The following is a 17,799-nucleotide window of genomic DNA, read 5'->3' on the forward strand; positions in this document are numbered from 1 at the left end:
TTTGCAACCCCATGGACTAAAGCCTTCCAGGATCCTCTGTCCATGGAATTCTGCAGGCAAGAATTCCAGGTATGGAATTCTGCCATGCCCCCCTCCAGGGGATTTTCCCAACCCAGGGATTGAACCCGCTCCTCTTCTGTCTCCTGCACTGGCAGACAGGTTCTTTACCACTAGGTGCCACCTGGGAAGCCCAATGTAACATATCTTCAGGCTTGAAAGTCTCTTATTGACTATACTCATAATTCCCTATAAAATATTAAATTTCCTTTAACCATAAGCTCTAAGTGTTAAAAAAAAAATAAATTTTATTCTGGATTGTATGATTATGATTGCTGCTAGCACATATTTCAAAACAAAAGAACATAAATACTGATCATTATTAAATATGAGCAAAACTTCACTCAAAAATCCCATTAGAGGAAGAGAGAAGGCTCATGGTTCCAGGGATGAATCCTGGTTATTGTTAAGAAGATTTCAGTACGAATTCCATTCCTGTTTTTCATTTTTACATATATTAAGTCCTGAGAAACCTTGTTCTCACAAATAGATGGTGATGTAAGTTTGGTAATAGGAATATCTCTGAATTCCGAGAACTCCTGAGTTATACACCAAAGTCATGCAGTGATCTATTATCAAAATTATTTTTAATGACCAACCAACAACTCAACTGGTTCCTCCTTCAATTTTGTTAAAAACAGACTCGGGGGGCGGGGGGGGGCGGGGGGGGAACACAGACTTGGAAAACTTGTAACCTGTAAAAGGATTTGTTCCTTTACAAAGGACTCATATTCTCAACATCAGACTCATAGTCTCAGTCATTAGACTCATATTCTCAACATTTATATTTAGAATTATCTCGACGGCCTCGGGGCTTCCCGGATAGCTTAGTTGGTAAAGAATCCGCCTGCAATGCAGGAAATCCCGGTTCAATTCCTGGGTCAGGAAGATCCTCTGGAGAAGGGACAGGTTACCCTCTCCAGTATTCTTGGGCTTCCCTTATGGCTCAGCTGGTAAAGAATCCACCTGCATTGCAGGAGACCTGGCCTGGGTTTGATCCCTGGGTTGGGAAGGTGGGAAAGGCTACCCACTCCAGTAATCTGGCCTAGAGAATTCCATGGACTATATAACCCATGGGATTGCAAAGAGTCATACACAACTGAATGACTTTCACTCAGTCACTCACTCACTCCACGGCACCCCAGAGAGCTGGGCAATATATCGTGGTCCTCTCCAGAATTGGTAATAGTTTGCTTTCCTTTTGCAGAATGGAAATGATTATAAGGGACCTCTTATGCTAGGCGTGCAACTTTAAAAGTATATGGAAGTTGACCCAAAACGCTGATTCCCTTAGAACTATCCTTGCCTGGGTACCCCATGGCATCTTCCTACCCCCAGGGCTATCTGAGTTCAGACTCCTGTTGTGAAGACTAACCACATAGCCTGGAAGAAGTCAGGAGTGACTGTCCCTCTGCCAAAAGCATCTCATCCCGACAACAAGGACAAGGAGGATGGTCCCCCTCTGAGTAAACAGTCCAACCTGGCAAGGGTTCAAAGTACTGGGCTCAGCAGGAATAATCCTGAGAACACAGTGAAAGGCTCAGAGCCTTCAGTTGAGACCCACGAACAGGCCACCCTGAGCTCCTTCACTGCATCTCCCCCCACGGGCTAGTACCAAACAGTGGACTGGTCGAGTGGGGGACATCTGAATCTGGGGCTAGACAACCATTTCCTACCACGTGCACCAAGAAACAGAGATAAAGCTGATCCACAGAAACAGTTAACAGCTACACCGCCAAGAGAATAACAGAAAAGACAACCACCATGGTCCCAAAGATGGGTCTTGTGGCCCAACCCACTCTAGTTCTAGAAAATCCCCCTTTCCTCCCTGGCTGATTTTAATGAATCTCCGGATCTTGCAATTAGAAGAAGTGTGGCTCACACAAAAGTCAGCAGAGTCTGTTTCTGAGGAATTCAGTCTGATGGACCAATAATATTTAGAGCATTATCACAAAGCACCTGGATATAAGCAGGCCAATGATTAAATAATTCACACAAAAAAGGAAATACAACTTACCTTTGTAAATGAAAAGATTTTAAATGTTTTAAATATAAGTTTTAAATTGAAGAAAGATATTCAGTATCACTAATTACAATGGAAAAACAATTTAAGCCAAAGAAATTTTATCACTTACCAGATTGGCAAAGATGAAAAAGTCTGATAATGCACACAGCTAACAACAGGGAGGAGGAATAGGCACCCCTGGATGAATAGGATTGGACGTCAGCACTATCTCTTGTTGTGACAAATAGCTATCAGAGTCAGAGATGCACATTCTCTTTGCCTGAAAAGTCTCACTTAAAGAAATTATACTACACATACATTCAGCAGTATGTAAAATGACATGTAAAGATTATACATTTAAGGCAACGTTTGTAAAAGCAAAACATTTAAGACTAAATAGCCATCAAAAGGAAACTAGTTAAAAGTATGGCATACGCATAAAATGGAATACAATGCAGAAAAACGAGATAGAGAACAATTTCCAAACTGAGTATTAAATAGGAATGTACAGTACCTACCACTATAGGTGAGGCAAAAATAAAACAGGCAGAGAAGGAAAATGCACCAATATACATGAATAGAACATACCTGAAAGTAAATAGAAGAAACTGGGGTAGAAAAAAATATCAACACAAGATACACACAGACAGTACTCTGTGTCAGAAAGAAACTGCCCAGACTGATAGGGGCCTGTCAGGGGGACAGAAAAGCCAAATGTGGGCCAAAGCTGAGCATCAGATAAACAACGGCATACTTGGTTACTACACTTGAGAAAATTACACTAAAACCTCTTAAAAGAGGAGTACTCCTCTTCACTGAAACACATCAACAGTGACACTCAGGAAATCACACCCACCTTAGTAATACATGATTCAGTCAAGAAACCATCATGGAACCACTGACCTCATGATATTCCTGGCCTCAAATATCATCCCACAGATTACTTATCAATTAAAAAGGAGAAAGGGTATCTGTAACATCTTAATTAAGACTTTTTGCATCCCCATGGACAGAGGAGCCTGGCAGGCTACATCCATCGGGACTCTCTAGGCAAGAATACTGGAGTGGGTTGCTATGCCCTACTCCAGGGGATCTTCCCATCCCAGGGATGGAAACCAGGTCTCCGGCATTGCAGGCAGATTCCTTACCGTCTGAGCCACCAGGGAAGCCCTAATTAAGTTAGCCAACTTCAAATCTCCCATAATGGGACAAACTGGTATCAACCACCACTTGATACAATGACATCACACCATATAGGAAAAACTCCTGACAAAACTGCTAAGCCTGAATCCAATCATGAGGAGACAGTAAGATAAGTCCAAATTGAAGGATGTTGTACTAAATACTGCCCTGAACTCCAAAGTGGTCAATATCATGAAGGACAGTGAGGACTGTTCTGCATAAAAGGAGACTAAAGGGACATGATAACAAAATGTCCTCATTCTTAGGAGATACTGTCTAAAGTATTTATGGCTGAATTACAATTCCATAGCTTTATCTTAAATGATTCAGCAAAAACCAAATATGTGTGTGCCTGTGTTTGAGAGAGCAAGAAAATGCAAAGGGGACAATATATTGATAACTGTTTGTCTAAGTGAAGATGTGTACAGACAGGTGTATATTGTACCATTCTTACAATCTTTCTGTAGTCTGAAATATTTCAAAATAGAAACTTCAGGGAAATATCACGGAAGTTTAGACTTGTATAGACAAATAAGAGGTTCCTAGCCTGTGAGAATAATATTGAGTGTTTTCATAAGCTGCATTTTATCTTCGGTAAGAGGTCACTGTTCTTTGCTATGGCAAAAGACAGACCACGACTTTATAATAATAAAATTCCACCTTTTCCAGCATTAATATAGAGCATGTGAAGTCTACCAATTGTGACAGCACAGGAAATTACTGTCTAAATGAACTGTGTGTTACACGCACATTTCAGAAGAGTCAGGCAGCTTCTTGTAAGGAACCATATGGTAATCATCAACGTGCCATTTGCCTCCTGTTACTTGACTTTGAGGAACCATTTTGTAAAGATTATCTGGTGTCTAATTAAAAAGAAAGAAATTAGACTCGGGTATAAGATGCCTCCGATGTTTTTCTGAAAGTACTTTGAAAACTTATTTAAAAGGACTTTAAACTTGAGATTTTTTTCATTCATGTATTTATTCCACAATTAAAATAAATCATAATTCAAAGCCATAACATTTTTAAAAGGTAAAGGAGAATCTGTGTCACAGCTGTATTAATAAAACAGACATTGGTCTAAAGTGCAACACTAAACAGGTGTTCTCTGTTCCCATGGTGGAATAAATACATAACAATTACACATAAAATTTCACTGAAGATCTGAGATGACGCAAATAACCCTTTGAAACAAACTGCCCGACGAATGGAGGCAGGCTGCAAATAATTCCTATTAACATTGAACTGCAAGATAGAAAAGCCCCAAAGGTGGCTAACATTTTCATGTGCCTGGCCTGAGCTTCTATCTCCCTTCCTCAGTCATATCCTAATCCAGAAAGGCTGCCCCACCCCATGTTCAATACTCCACCGTAAGTCCCCAGGGACCTCAGCACAGATGGCCACTAATGAGCCTGTGTGCAACCTTCATCAGAAGCTCCAGGGAAATTAGGAGCCCAAATGCAGGGAGCAACATCGTTTCTTTAAACAATAGTTTTAACTGCTGAATGAGCTCTGGCAGGCCACGTGCATTTTCATAACAAACCAAAATATTGTCTTAATATCTTTCTGCTCTTCTTTAAGAATGTTAAGTGGGACATTCGAGTAAAAAACAAAAAAATTACAGAAATAATGAAAAATGAAAATTCAAAGGATGTGTGCCAACAAGCGAACCAGGCCTCTGCAGCCTGACTCATTTGTTTCTGGGCCGTGAGGCCATGTAGAGGGCGATCAGGCAGTAGAGGGTCCCTCCCACTGTTAGCGCCATGGTGGTCCGGTACAACATTTGGTCGGGCAGGCCGCGTTTCAGGTGGACAGGCACACCGTCAGATTTCTAGAAAGAGAGGATTATCAAGGACACAGTTGATAAGAAAAAGATTTTCACAATTTAGGCTAGTATAGGACAAAGGCCTCTGCTTTATAATTAACCCACCAACCCGCTGCAGTGGAAAAAGCCCAAATCTACTAGAATGTGAACTAAAACACTTGGTATATTTTCTTACAAATGCAGCTGAAGTCAAATGCAGTCTGTAAGTCAAAAATCGTTCTCCAAAATGCAGTCTCAGAAACAAGCATGCAACAAATTCCAAATTTCTAAGGAATTTATCACATACTGCTTAATTACAAAAGGAGCACTGGTGACTTCTTTTTTAAGGCAAAGGTAATCAGCAGCTAATTAAAGACTTATAAGCATAAGAAATGCTTTACATTTAATCTGACTTCTGATCATTAGTGGATGCAGTCTGAGCACACCTGCTCAATTAATCGGTTCAAGGCCGTTTTGCATTCACCTGCCTTCCTTCTATAAAACTGCTAAACCCCCCCAAAAAAAAAAAAAAACTGCTAAACCCCTATTTAATAACAAAACTCCATAAAATATTTAATCCATTGTTTTGCACAGTCTCAAAAATCCCTCCCCATCCCAACTCAAGACCCCAAATGCCCAAGTCTTACTTCTCAGATAAAAAAAGAATAAAATGATCAAAAGTTCTCAAGCTGGTCCTAAATCTGGACGTATTTTTGAGGAAGAGGAAGCTACCTTCCAGCGACAGCAGTAACAGCTACTGCCACTCCCACAACGCCTGAAATACAGTCCAGTCACTGACCTCTCAATTAAATGTATGTAGATTAACATTAATAATATTTTAAAATCCAATCCTAGCTTCTCTCTGCTAATCAGCAAACCCAAGAGAGACTTCACTTCTACCAACAGTTCAGTGAATTTTAGTATCAAGCAAGCAAAAAACAATTAAAAGAAAACATTGCCTAAAGTCACTGCATGTGTCACAAAGCCAAAGATATATTGAATAATTCACAATGCTATTATATATTATATATGTTATTGCTTCCTCCATCCAGTGGATGATCAACAGCTACATATGCAATTTAAAAATCTGTACACCCTTAAATACTGATGAGAAAATTACTCATCCTCCCTTCTTTTATCAGTTTCTTTCTACACAAAGTTCTACCAGTTAATGGCTCAAACTAAAATACAGAGAATTTTATTTAAGGAAAAACAGGCGAGTGAGTAGCAAATTAGACTAAGACTCAGTTTCAAAGGGTTTTTTAAGCCCATTCATTTCACAGCCTTCACTGTTCTTAAGAGTGTCTTCTCTGACCTGGAAAAACTTCTGCAGCTCTGGAACTGTGTTTTTCCCAGCATAATCATATGCAATAGAACTGGAACTCAGTTTAGTTGGTGTGGCAAATATGATAGGCGGTGCTTCTGTGGAAACAACAGGCCTTAATCCCTGCAGGAAAAAAGGAAATTGGTCAAGTTTAAAGTGTATCTGGGCCTGTGAACCAACCTTTCCACGAACAGGCTGTCTGGAGCAGGCCACCACACAGCGAGAAGCATCTCCACGTCATACAGCATTTAAAGTCCTTAAACTTTGAACAGAACACCCTGGCCCACTTTCCCAGAGCAAATACAGTCAAGAACTCTTGTCTATGAAGGTAGAGGAAGGGGATGGTAGGGAAGCAAACCACAACGAAGGCCCAATCTGGGCATCCAGATATACCCATCGTGTCTGTCTTCTCATCCAACCAGTAAAACAGTTACAATCTGGATGAACTTTGAGTTAAATTTCAAAAGAGACCTCACTGTTCCTTGTCTCCTCTGAGTAAGTAGGTGTACCAATATCTCGATCCCTGAAGTGGACTTCAGAAACTCTGCAGACACACAGTAAGGAAATATCTCAATTTGGAAGAGCTTGTAAGGGGAAGAGAGCTACCTTTCAGGACCAGGAAGCAAAACAATTAGAGTAACTGAACTTTCTGGCATTAATAAATCAATGTTATAAAACATATCTCGGGGCTTCCCTGGTGATCCAGTGGTTAAGAAATTGCCTTGCAATGCAAGGGACGTGGGTTCGATCCCTGGCCTGGGAAGATTCCACACGCCATGGAGCAACTAAGCCGGTGTACCACAACCACTGGGCCTGCCCTCTAGAGCCCCAGAGCCACAACCACTGAAGCCCGTGTGCCTAGAGCCTGTGCTCCACGAGAGAAGCCATCGCAATAAGCCCACACACTGCAACCAAGACTAGCCCCACTTGCCACACTAGAGAAAGCCCACGCAGCAAGGGAGACCCAGTGTAACCAAAAATAAATAAATAAATCTTTAAATACACACACACACACACGCATACATATAGTAAAATTTAAAAAGAAAACCCCGGTGTTCTCATGTGTGACATGCTGATGACAAATGCAGAGTGGACTGCGTGAAGCAGTACGCGCCTAAGGTGGGGTCTGGTACACAGCAGTAGTCAATAAACGTAAGCTGAATGAGATGTGAGGAGGCAACCGCTCCCCAAGCCACACGAACCGATAAAGGAAGAACACACAGTCTTATTGATAAAAAGAACCTGGGAGGGGGAGAGAAATGAAGTACTGATACATGCTGCCATATGGATAAACCTTAAACACAGTACACTGAGGAGAAGTAATCAGTCACAAAGGATCACAAATTTTATGATCCCATTCATACGAAAGTCCTGAATAGGGATATTTACAGAGACAGTAAATTAGTGGTTACTTAGGGATTGATGAAAGTGAAAGAGGAGAGTGAAAAAGTTGGCTTAAAGCTTAACATTCAGAAAACTAAGATCACGGCATCTGGTCCCATCACCTCATGGGAAATAGATGGGGAGACAGTGGAAACAGTGTCAGACTTCATTTTTTGGGGCTCCAAAATCACTGTGCATGGTGACTGCAGCCATGAAATTAACAGATGCTTACTCCCTGGAAGGAAAGTTATGACCAACCTAGACAGCATATTAAAAAGCAGAGACATACTTTGCCAACAAAGGTCCATCTGGTCAAGGCTATGGTTTTTCCAGTGGTCATGTATGGATGTGAGAGTTGGACTGTGAAGAAAGCTGAGCGCTGAAAAATTGATGCTTTTGAACTGTGGTGTTGGAGAAGACTCTTGAGAGTCCCTTGGACTGCAAGGAGATCCAACCAGTCCATCTTGAAGGAGATCAGTCCTGGGTGCTCACTGGAAGGACTGATGCTGAAGCTGAAACTCCAGTACTTTGGCCACCTCATGCGAAGAGTTGACTCATTGGAAAAGACCCTGATGCTGGGAGGGATTGGGGGGCAGGAGGAGAAGGGGACGACAGAGGATGAGATGGCTGGATGGCATCACCGACTCGATAGGCATGAGTTTGAGTAAACTCCGGGAGTTGGTGATGGACAGGGAGGCCTGGCGTGCTGCGATTCATGGGGTCACAAAGAGTCGGACACGACTGAGCAACTGAACTGAACTGAACTGAAGTAGGGATGGGAGGGAGGGTGCTAAGGAAGAGGCTGGTGATGGCTGATATAGCCTTCTTTCTTAAGGTGATAAAAAAATGCTCTAAAATTAACAGGGTAATGATTGCATGTTCTCTGTGAATACACTAAAACCATTTAATTGTACACTTTAAAATGAGTGAATGTATGATATGTGGATTATATCTCAAGAAAACTGTTTTTTTAAAAAGGAACCTAAGGGTAACTCTGGGTTTCTATCTGATGGAATAAACCTACAGTGGCAGATAAATAATTCTCCAAAATAACCTGCAGATGATATTAAGGAACTTAAGGGTCACATTAAGGAACTCCTTTTTTTAACCATTTCATATTAAATTCTAACTCAGAAAAATAAAATCTTAAAGTTAGAAAGCAAGGTTCAAGTTCAGCCCTTCCATTTCACAGATGAAAAAGGAAACCTTTTGCTCAAATTAACAGAATTTTCAGACTTTTCTTAACCTCTTCAAAAAAAAAAAAAATTCTAACTTTATCTATAATTAACAAGAGACCTAAAGATCACAACGTTACTTTCACCAGGCAAGCACTGGGCTCAACAGAGCAACAGAAAGGTATTAAAGTAAACTTGGCTTCTATTTCTTCTGACAGGATCCCATAAATGGGAATTAATCATGGCCTTTTTTTCTGTCCTGCTTTCACTCATTCAACATATTTTACTGAGGACTTACTCTATAATGAAAATACATAATGAATAAGACACAACATCTGCCATTACAGATATTAATGTTACGGAATAATAACAGCTAATATCTACTAAGCTCCTGTTACGTGCCCAGCATCATGTTAGGAATTTCATATGCATAATTCCATTTAATCCTGACAGCAATCTTAGTAAGACGTTACCTTTCCCTTTTTACAGAGGAGAAAACTGGATCAGAAAGGGTAACTTGCCTGAGAACACATAACAAAAACACAGACCTAGGGCTTCCCTGGTGACTCAGTGATAAAGAATTTGCCTGTCAATGCAGGAGACGTGGGTTTGATCCCTGGTCTGGGCAGATCCCTCACGCCTAGGAGCACCTAGCCGTGCGCCACAGCTACTGAAGCCCACACACCCTAGAGCCTATGCGCCACAACAGAAGGCACCGCAGTGAGAAGCCGCACACCCGAACTAGAGAGTAGCCCGTCACCGCAACTAGAGAAAAGCCCAAGCAACAGCGAAGGGCCAGCACAGCCAAAAGAAATAAATTAAAAAAAAAAAAAAGGCCCAAGTGTGGAGACTCAAGCCCAAAGCCCTGGCATTTAAGTCCTACCTGCCTGTGCTACCTCCCGTCAACTACTGCTCAAAAACAGCGCTTCAAGTTCACTTGCTGTTGGTCTACATCTGGCTTATAACACACTCAGAGACTCAGGAGTCAGAGACAGGAACAAGAGTTCCAACTACTGAGATAACAAGGCTATAGAAAAGATCTCTCTTCAAGCTAGAGATGAGACGTTCCTTTACCATTCTGTGAACTCTGTATTTTCTCCTAATGATCACTTCCCCTCGAACTGCAAAAATTTTAAAACACTTCATATCAAGCACGGAGAAGGCGATGGCAGCCACTCCAGTCCTCTCACCTGGAGAGCCCCAGGGACGGGGGAGCCTGCTGGGCTGCAGTCCACAGCGTCGCTAAGAGTCACTGAGCGACCTCACTTTAACTTTTCACTTTCCTGCATTGGAGAAGGAAATGGCAGCCCACTCTAGTGTTCTTGCCTGGAGAATCCCAGGGACGGGGGGAGGCTGCTGGGCTGCCGTCTATGGGATCACACAGAGTCAGACATGACTGAAGCAACTTAGCAGCAGCATGCCAAGCAACTTTCAAAATGGCTTGAAATATATATATATATTGTATAATATAATATAAATATATATATACTGTGAAATGTATATTCTCCTCCAATCTGTTTTTCATAAGCATATTTTAATCTTTATAGTCACAGTGCAAAACCCCACATTCTGCTTTTCTCACTTGTAATAAGCGCCTTTTCAGGTTCTTACACAATCTTTACAACTAAATTTACTCTTCACATCAACCCCATAAATTAAGTATTATCAGCCCAAATAGTAGATGATTAAAACAAAGCTCAGAAACACTGTGAGTAAGATGAGGTTCAAACCCACACATGTTCATTAAACCATACTATCAATAATAAGCTGTCTTGGCCCCAAAGGCAAAAAGAATGGTAAGTACTTCACCCTACCCATCATTAAACCTCCCAACAATTGAAGGGCAGTCAAGTTTCCAGTGTTTCAAGGCAGCTAGGTAAGACTAGCACTAGGCTTCTCAAGAGCAGACCAGGAAGCTGTATTTACAGGAAGGGACCTACAGCAAATCCCTTCACCCACGCCTTTTGCAGGGCTATGGCTGCCCCAGCCTAGAAGAATTATGAGCCTCCAATGCGCCCTCCTCATCTCAATAAATGATACCACCATCCTTCCAGTACTTGGGCCAAAAACCTTGAAACTGTTCTTCACACCATTCACTCACATGTTTGAAAATACTTTTGGTTCTGCACTCAAATTATATTTAGAACCTGACCACTTCTCACCTATCTTCACCAATCCACATCCTGGTCCAAACTCCTAGATTTTTACAACAGCCTCCTCAGTGCTCACCCTGCTTCCATTCCATCTTTCCTGCCTTGCAGTCCACTCTTAATGCAGCAACCAGTAATTGTGTTAAAACAGAGGCTGGCACTACTTAACTCAAACCCTCCCAAAGGCCTCCAATCCCCCTGAGAAAAGCTCAATGTACTTGAAAGGACATTCAGAACCCCATGAGATGCACCCCTCACCATCCCCCACTTTACACCATCCTGGTCTCCCCAGAATTCCGGAAAAGCCCTTACGCCTCCCAAGCCCCAGGCATGTTCCCTCTGCCTAGAATGCTCTCTCCAGGTGATTACATGGCATGCACCCTCACCTCATGTCGCCTTCTCAGCGAGACCTCCCCTTACCACCGTTTTTAAACATTGCGTGTCCCGCTCCATGCACCGCTAACCATCTCTCCCCTTCGCTGCCTTATTTTTCTCCATAGCACTATGACATCTAACACACGATCACTCTCCCTAATGCAATGGAAGCCCCATGAGGGCAGGATTTAGGCATATTTTGTTCACTTTTCTTACTTCCCAAGACTGAGAAAAGCAACTCGCACAGAGCACATTTAGTAAATATTTGTTGAATGTACTAATAAACCAAGGAAGCCTGCAGTTTCAATGCAGTGTAAACTTGCATGTTTCAGAACCAAAGTCATGAAAATTAGCACTTGATGGTAGAGCCTCCCACACAGACCAGAGCAACAAGAAAACTGAAAGCTGTTCTTAAAATAAGCGGACTGGTGACCAAGTAGAAATCACAGCTTTTGCTTAGTATGAATCTCAGCTATTTACATACACAATCACTACTTCTAAAACTGATGAAGAGCTATTCACCTGTTACTATGTTTCATAGCTGAGTTCTTCCTAGTCTATTTTAGCTGCTCCAAATTTTTCCTTTTAAAAAGTAAGTATGATTTTTTTCACCTCAAAACTGACTGGCCCAAAGTTTTCCTTTTCTTTTATCTTTTAGGTTTGAAGAAGAGGAAGAAGGTGGAGAAATAAGAGTATTCCAAAAATGTTTTAATTTTTAAATGACAGAAACTTAGGAGTGCTTTCATTCTGATTTAGGACCACAAATAAGTTTCAATCCGCAGTGATCGAGTCCTTCATTTCTAATTGCCAGCTAGGTATCACCACCATTTCCTGGAGACTTCATACCCAGAATGTTCAAAATTCACCCAGCTGTTTCCCACAGAAACATCCCTGCTTCTGTGGAAACCACCGCCATTCTTCCATTACCCAGTCACCCTGAAGTCCTCCTTCCTCATTTCCAAAATCTCCTTCAGCGGGTGCTAAGTACTCACCCTCCAGACCTCTGATTCTCCCTCTACTCTTACTGAGAAGACCCAGAACTCTTCTGTAACAGGCCTCCCTGGCACTGGTTTCTCCCAATCAGAGTATCTTTTCAAACACAGCTCTGATCATGATACACACTCCGTCATCATCAACCTTTCGTGAAACTAAAGGGAAGACACATGCCCTTGTTTCAACCTCTGGACAAGACTCGACCACAACTTTCCGCATCCAGTTGCTTTGTAAATTCCTATTCGTGTCTCACAAATGTCCTTCCATCACGCTCTACCTCCATCCAGAACAGCCAAAATGACCTACCCAATGATGCCCTTGCAGCCCCCCTCTTCCCCTTCATTCTCGCAATTCCCTTAACCTAGAATATCCTATCATCTTAATGAGAAGAACTGCTGGACCATATGGTAAAATTATGCTTCACTGTTTTAGAAAATGCCAAACTGTTTTCCAAAGAGGCTGTACAATTGTACATTCCCACCACAATGCAGTAGGGTTCCAGTCTCTTCACATTCTCACATTCTGCTGTCTTTTTTTTTCTTTTAAAGCAGGTGTGAAGAGGAATCTCCCTGTGGTTTTGATTTTTATTTCCCTAATGACTTATGATGTTAAAAGCATATCTTTCCAAATGCTTATTGGCCTCTATTTTTGACACAGAACACAGAGAAGTAGGGAAAAGGCTTTTCACTCAACCACTGGAAAATACCCTCCCCACAATCACTTGCCATCATGTTGACTTAAAAATCTACCTGTACTTTTGTTAGAGAACTAGCTTTTCCATTATTAGGTTACTCAATGCATATTATTCACTTTATATAACACTGAAAATTACAAACATCAACTTACATTTACAAAATTTTACACCTTAAGTGTTTTCAAGAAAGGAAAAATTGAAGTACTCCTAATAACCAAAGTCAGAATACTTGGTTTGGGGATATCTGTAACAATCACTCTGAAGTCTACAATTCATATAAACCCTCACAATATTGTTTCTTTCAACATAACTTAAGAAATCTTTAAGAAACTAAGAAGTTCAAATTCTCAAGAGAAACACCAATTCAAGTAATGCTAGAACTCTGAAGTCCTTATCTGTACCAAATGCATCTTGGGGTAATATCTGCTCAAAGTGCTAATTTAATTTCAGGATTGTCAGTTTTAGTTTAAAATTTTACTTTTTCTTACTAGCTAAGAGTCCTGTGGACAGCAAGGAGATCAAACCTGTCAATCCTAAAGGAAACCAACCCTGAATATTCATTGGAAGGACTGGTGGTGAAGCTGAAGCTCCAATACAATGCCACCTGATGCAAAGAACCGACTCATTGGAAAACACCCTGATGCTAGGGAAGACTGAGGGCAGGAGAAGAGGGCGAGAGGATGAGATGGTTGGATGGTATCACCGATTCAATGCATATGAGTTTAAGCAAACTCTGAGAGGTAGTGAAGGACAGGGAAGCCTGGTGTGCTGTGGTTCATGAGGTTGCAAAGAGTCAGACACAACTTAGCGACTAAAAAACAACAACAAAAAAATCTAAATTATGCTAAAACTCTATTAATAAAGAAATTCTACATCCAATGGAAAAGATCAACTATGATATATTCATACAATGAAATTCTGTACTGCAATAAAAGGAACACATGTAACATGAATGAACTTCAAAAATACTGATAAATTAGAGGCTTATACAAAACAGTATTGTGTGGTTCCATTTATATGAAATTCAAAAACAGGCAAAACTATCTATATCTAGTGATATAAAAAAGAATAGGAAGATGGACAGGGACTGACAGGGCAAGAATAAAAAGGAACTTCCTGGGAGTGATGTAATGTTATATATGTTTGTAAGTGTGGGTTACACAGTGTGTTTGTCAAAACTCAAACTGTAACATTTTAAGATCCACCTGCTGAAAAATACACATCTCTATAGTAGAAGAGTATTTGCTTTACAGAAGCCAATATGAATAGAAATGGTTATTTCTTATAATCTGCAAAGCCAGTCACTTTTGTCAATTCCTTCCAACCCTCAATTTTTTTTTTTTTGACAAATTTTCCTCCTCCACTCACCCTTCATGTTTCTGCAATCTGATCAAAACTCCATCGTTCTTTCCTAATGTGCTCCCTGGATGATCTCTCCCACCACAGCTTCTACTACCACCTACGGGCTAAAGACACCTAGATCTATTAAACTTCATATTCATAAACCCAGCTGCAACCAGACACGACATATTATCATGAGCTCAATCTGGACCCTTACTCCCCAACCCCACAACCCAAAAAAACTTGCCCTTTTTCTTGCCCTCCCTATCCTGTGTCAGTTTAGTCGCTAATTGGTGTCCAACTCTTGCACCGCATGGACTTCAGGCCGCCTGGCTCCTCTGTCTATGGAATTTTCCAGGCAAGAATACTGGAGCGGGTTGCCATTTCATTCTCCAGGGGATCTTCCTGACCCAGGGATTCAACCAGGGTCTCCTACATTGCAGACAGACTCTCTAGGGCTGAGCCACCAGGGAAGCCCCATTAACAGCATACCTATTCTTAGATTGAAGTCATTCTTAAACATCTCTCCCTTGAGCAAGTTGCAGTGTTTCATAGAATGAGGAGGAGTTAAGGATAGAGCATTCTCTACATCCCACCTGGGGCCCTTATGGTTCTATCCAGTTTTCCAAATGCATATCTCATCAACCCTTGCCTACCTACTCTGAGGGTGAGGGATGAAAATGATGGTATCTCAGACCTAGTTTCTAGAGAACAGCTTATCCAGTAACAGCCACCTGACAACGATTGCTAGTCACCTGACAAACACCTCATTTAATCTGTATTACAGCTGCTCTAGAGAAAACTGAGCTCACAATGAATTAACTTGGTCAAGGTCATAAAATGAAAGCAGCTAAACCAAGACCTGAGCCTAAATTAAGAATCTGGGACTCTAAAAGTCCTTCACCTCTACACTATAAGCTGGAGACTGATCCTTCAATTCGCTCCGGCAAAATCTGAGCGAAATCGCAATACTTTTCAAACCGTTCAAAAGCAACCGTCAACCACTTTACAGCCGGGAAAATGTCAGCTCTTTGCACGTAACTACGAAGACTCACCCAAACATGTGAATTAACTAAGTGTCCTAATTCTGATCACACAGCCCCTCCTGTCCTTATGGCTTCCGTTGTTGCCGTCACCCCAGCTCCCAAATCTGCTGAATGGATGAAACTGTGTTTTAGGCTGCAGCAGGACAGTGACAATGGAATGGAACACTGAGGCGCCTGAAAGGCTGGTTCTCCTTTAAAAGGGCAGGGCCAAACTTCGGACTCTGTCGGGTCCCATTCTGGCCCCACGAGCCACCCCCACGACCCATAAGCAACGACCTCGGGAGTCACCTTGACTCCTACTGAGTGAGAAGCACAACTTCCACACCAGACACCAGCTAGCCAGGGGAGCAGCTACAGAATTAGGAGTTCCATGGCTGCGGCAAGTGGGTGAGAAGAGATGAGGGGCCAACAAAACCGAAGCGCGGGCAGAAGCCTCGCCTGGCTCGGGTGCCAGGACTGCCAGGCGCACCATGAGACCCGGGCCGCTACTTCTCCTGTCCCAACCGGCGCCGCACGACCCTTACCTGAGGGCTATAGGCGTCGGAAGCCCATGCTCCGGCCAATTTCTGCGTGAAGCCACTGAACTTATAATACATGACGCCCCGTCTGGACTTCCCGCAGCCACTGCCCGCGCGACTGCCCCAGAGAAGGACCCCGCCTTCCCGGGTGTGAGCCGAAGTCTCAGCCTAAGGACCCTGCGTCAAAAGGCGGGCTGCCCGGGGACCGCCTAACTGAAAACGTGCCCTCTTAAGCCACGTAAGGGGACAAAAAGCCGGGTTCTCAGGGCCAAAAAGGCAAAACCCAGCTCTACGGCGGAAAGCCGCTGTTGCACGGTGTGCAGAAAGTACGCGCGTCCTTCTTTCCCTCACGTTTAAACAGAGTCGGGCAGGGCAGGACGCCCTAAGAACTGCGCAAGCGCCCCGCAGATCCAGCCGGAGGCTGAGGGACTTGTCAGGGTTGAGGGGACGGGCTCGGGGCGGGGAGCGGGGCGGGGCCTAGGGCGGCAGGGGCGGGGCAGGAAGAGTACCCGCCTTCCCTCCCCGAGAGCCCGTGCTTCCGGGCAGCTCTCCACCTTTACTGATCTTAGCTCCTCCCCTACCTAGGTCACCTCGTGGAGCGTCGGCCCAGGAGTATGCACCCGTAGCTAGGCTTCTCTGGCAATCTAGGAGCGGTGTGGAACAAATAAGAAAAATTGGAAACACCTCCTGCAAGCTGTTGGGGTTTCGCCCCAATAATATCAATGTATAAAGATAGTCTCCTGAGCTTTATGCAGAGGAAATACATCTACACTTCCTATGAACTTAAGGCACAGGGACATAAATTTTGCACAATTCTCAGAACTGATTTTTACTCTTGCCTAAGCTTTATGGGAACTGATTATTCATCCTTTCCCTGGGCTCTGCCCTTGGAGATAAATGAGGTGGGGAGTGGAGGAGAGGTGGCCTAAATATTTGAAAAATCTGGAGCTTGAGCCTGAAAGAACAGGACTACCCCTTTCAGTTCTGGTAGCATCCACTTCAGTTCAGTTTTAAAATGTTTTTAGAATCTCCACTACATGCAGTGTAGTGTATAAAAGGAGTATACAATTCATAGTTTCCTGCCTCCTGGAATAAAACAAAGCCTGTCTTGGCTTTATCATCTAACCAGAGGTTTTCACAAGTGTGTTATAAGTGCATTTATAGTGCACTCATGAAAGCATGTGGCAAACTGACGGGTGATGCTAACCTGTATATAACATTTTCCATAAATAAACTCATTTAAGCTTTACAACAATCCTATGAGATACAGGTGCTATTATTGTTAGGGGAAGCACACTGACTGAAGCCGCCCACCCTGGCCAGGCACCATAGTAACCATTTGCATGAGTTGTTTTAGGACAGGAAGTCCTGGTAAGGAACAGGGAACTAAAAAGCCACCACCAACTGGAAGAGTTCAGGAAAGGTCAAGAGGAGACACTGCATGTCCGACCACCTCCCAGAATCCTTCTCTCTGGCATCCATCTTGGATGAACAAGGCTTGCACCATCAGGAAGGATTCTGAGTCAGAATGACTGGCTAAAGACAACCCAGAAACTAATCCCATCACCATAAAACCCGAGACTGTGAGCCACGTGGCAGAGCAGTTCTCCTGGTTCCCTTACCTCCTGCTCTCCACCCGGGTGCCCTTTCCCAATAAAATCTCTTGCTTTGTCAGCACATGTGTCTCCTCGGACAATTCATTTCCGAGTGTTAGACAAGAGCCCAATTCCGGGCACTGGAAGGGGTCCCCCT

The 17,799-nt window shown here is 42.8% G+C and overlaps 1 protein-coding gene across 1 annotated transcript; it reads right to left on the bottom strand.

Moving 5' to 3' along the window:
* Positions 1–4,155: 4,155 nt before the first annotated feature.
* LOC122441612 (cytochrome c oxidase subunit 7A-related protein, mitochondrial) lies at positions 4,156–16,494 on the bottom strand. The gene is made up of 3 exons (XM_043468422.1): positions 16,054–16,494; positions 6,364–6,495; positions 4,156–5,075 (listed from the first exon to the last, which is right to left on the bottom strand). Exons 1-3 carry the CDS (start codon positions 16,123–16,125, stop codon positions 4,935–4,937), a joined length of 345 nt encoding a protein of 114 aa, XP_043324357.1. The 5' UTR covers positions 16,126–16,494; the 3' UTR covers positions 4,156–4,934.
* Positions 16,495–17,799: the final 1,305 nt, after the last annotated feature.

The sequence above is a fragment of the Cervus canadensis genome, chromosome 5, assembly GCF_019320065.1.
Source record: "Cervus canadensis isolate Bull #8, Minnesota chromosome 5, ASM1932006v1, whole genome shotgun sequence".
Classification (NCBI taxonomy): Eukaryota; Metazoa; Chordata; class Mammalia; order Artiodactyla; family Cervidae; genus Cervus; species Cervus canadensis.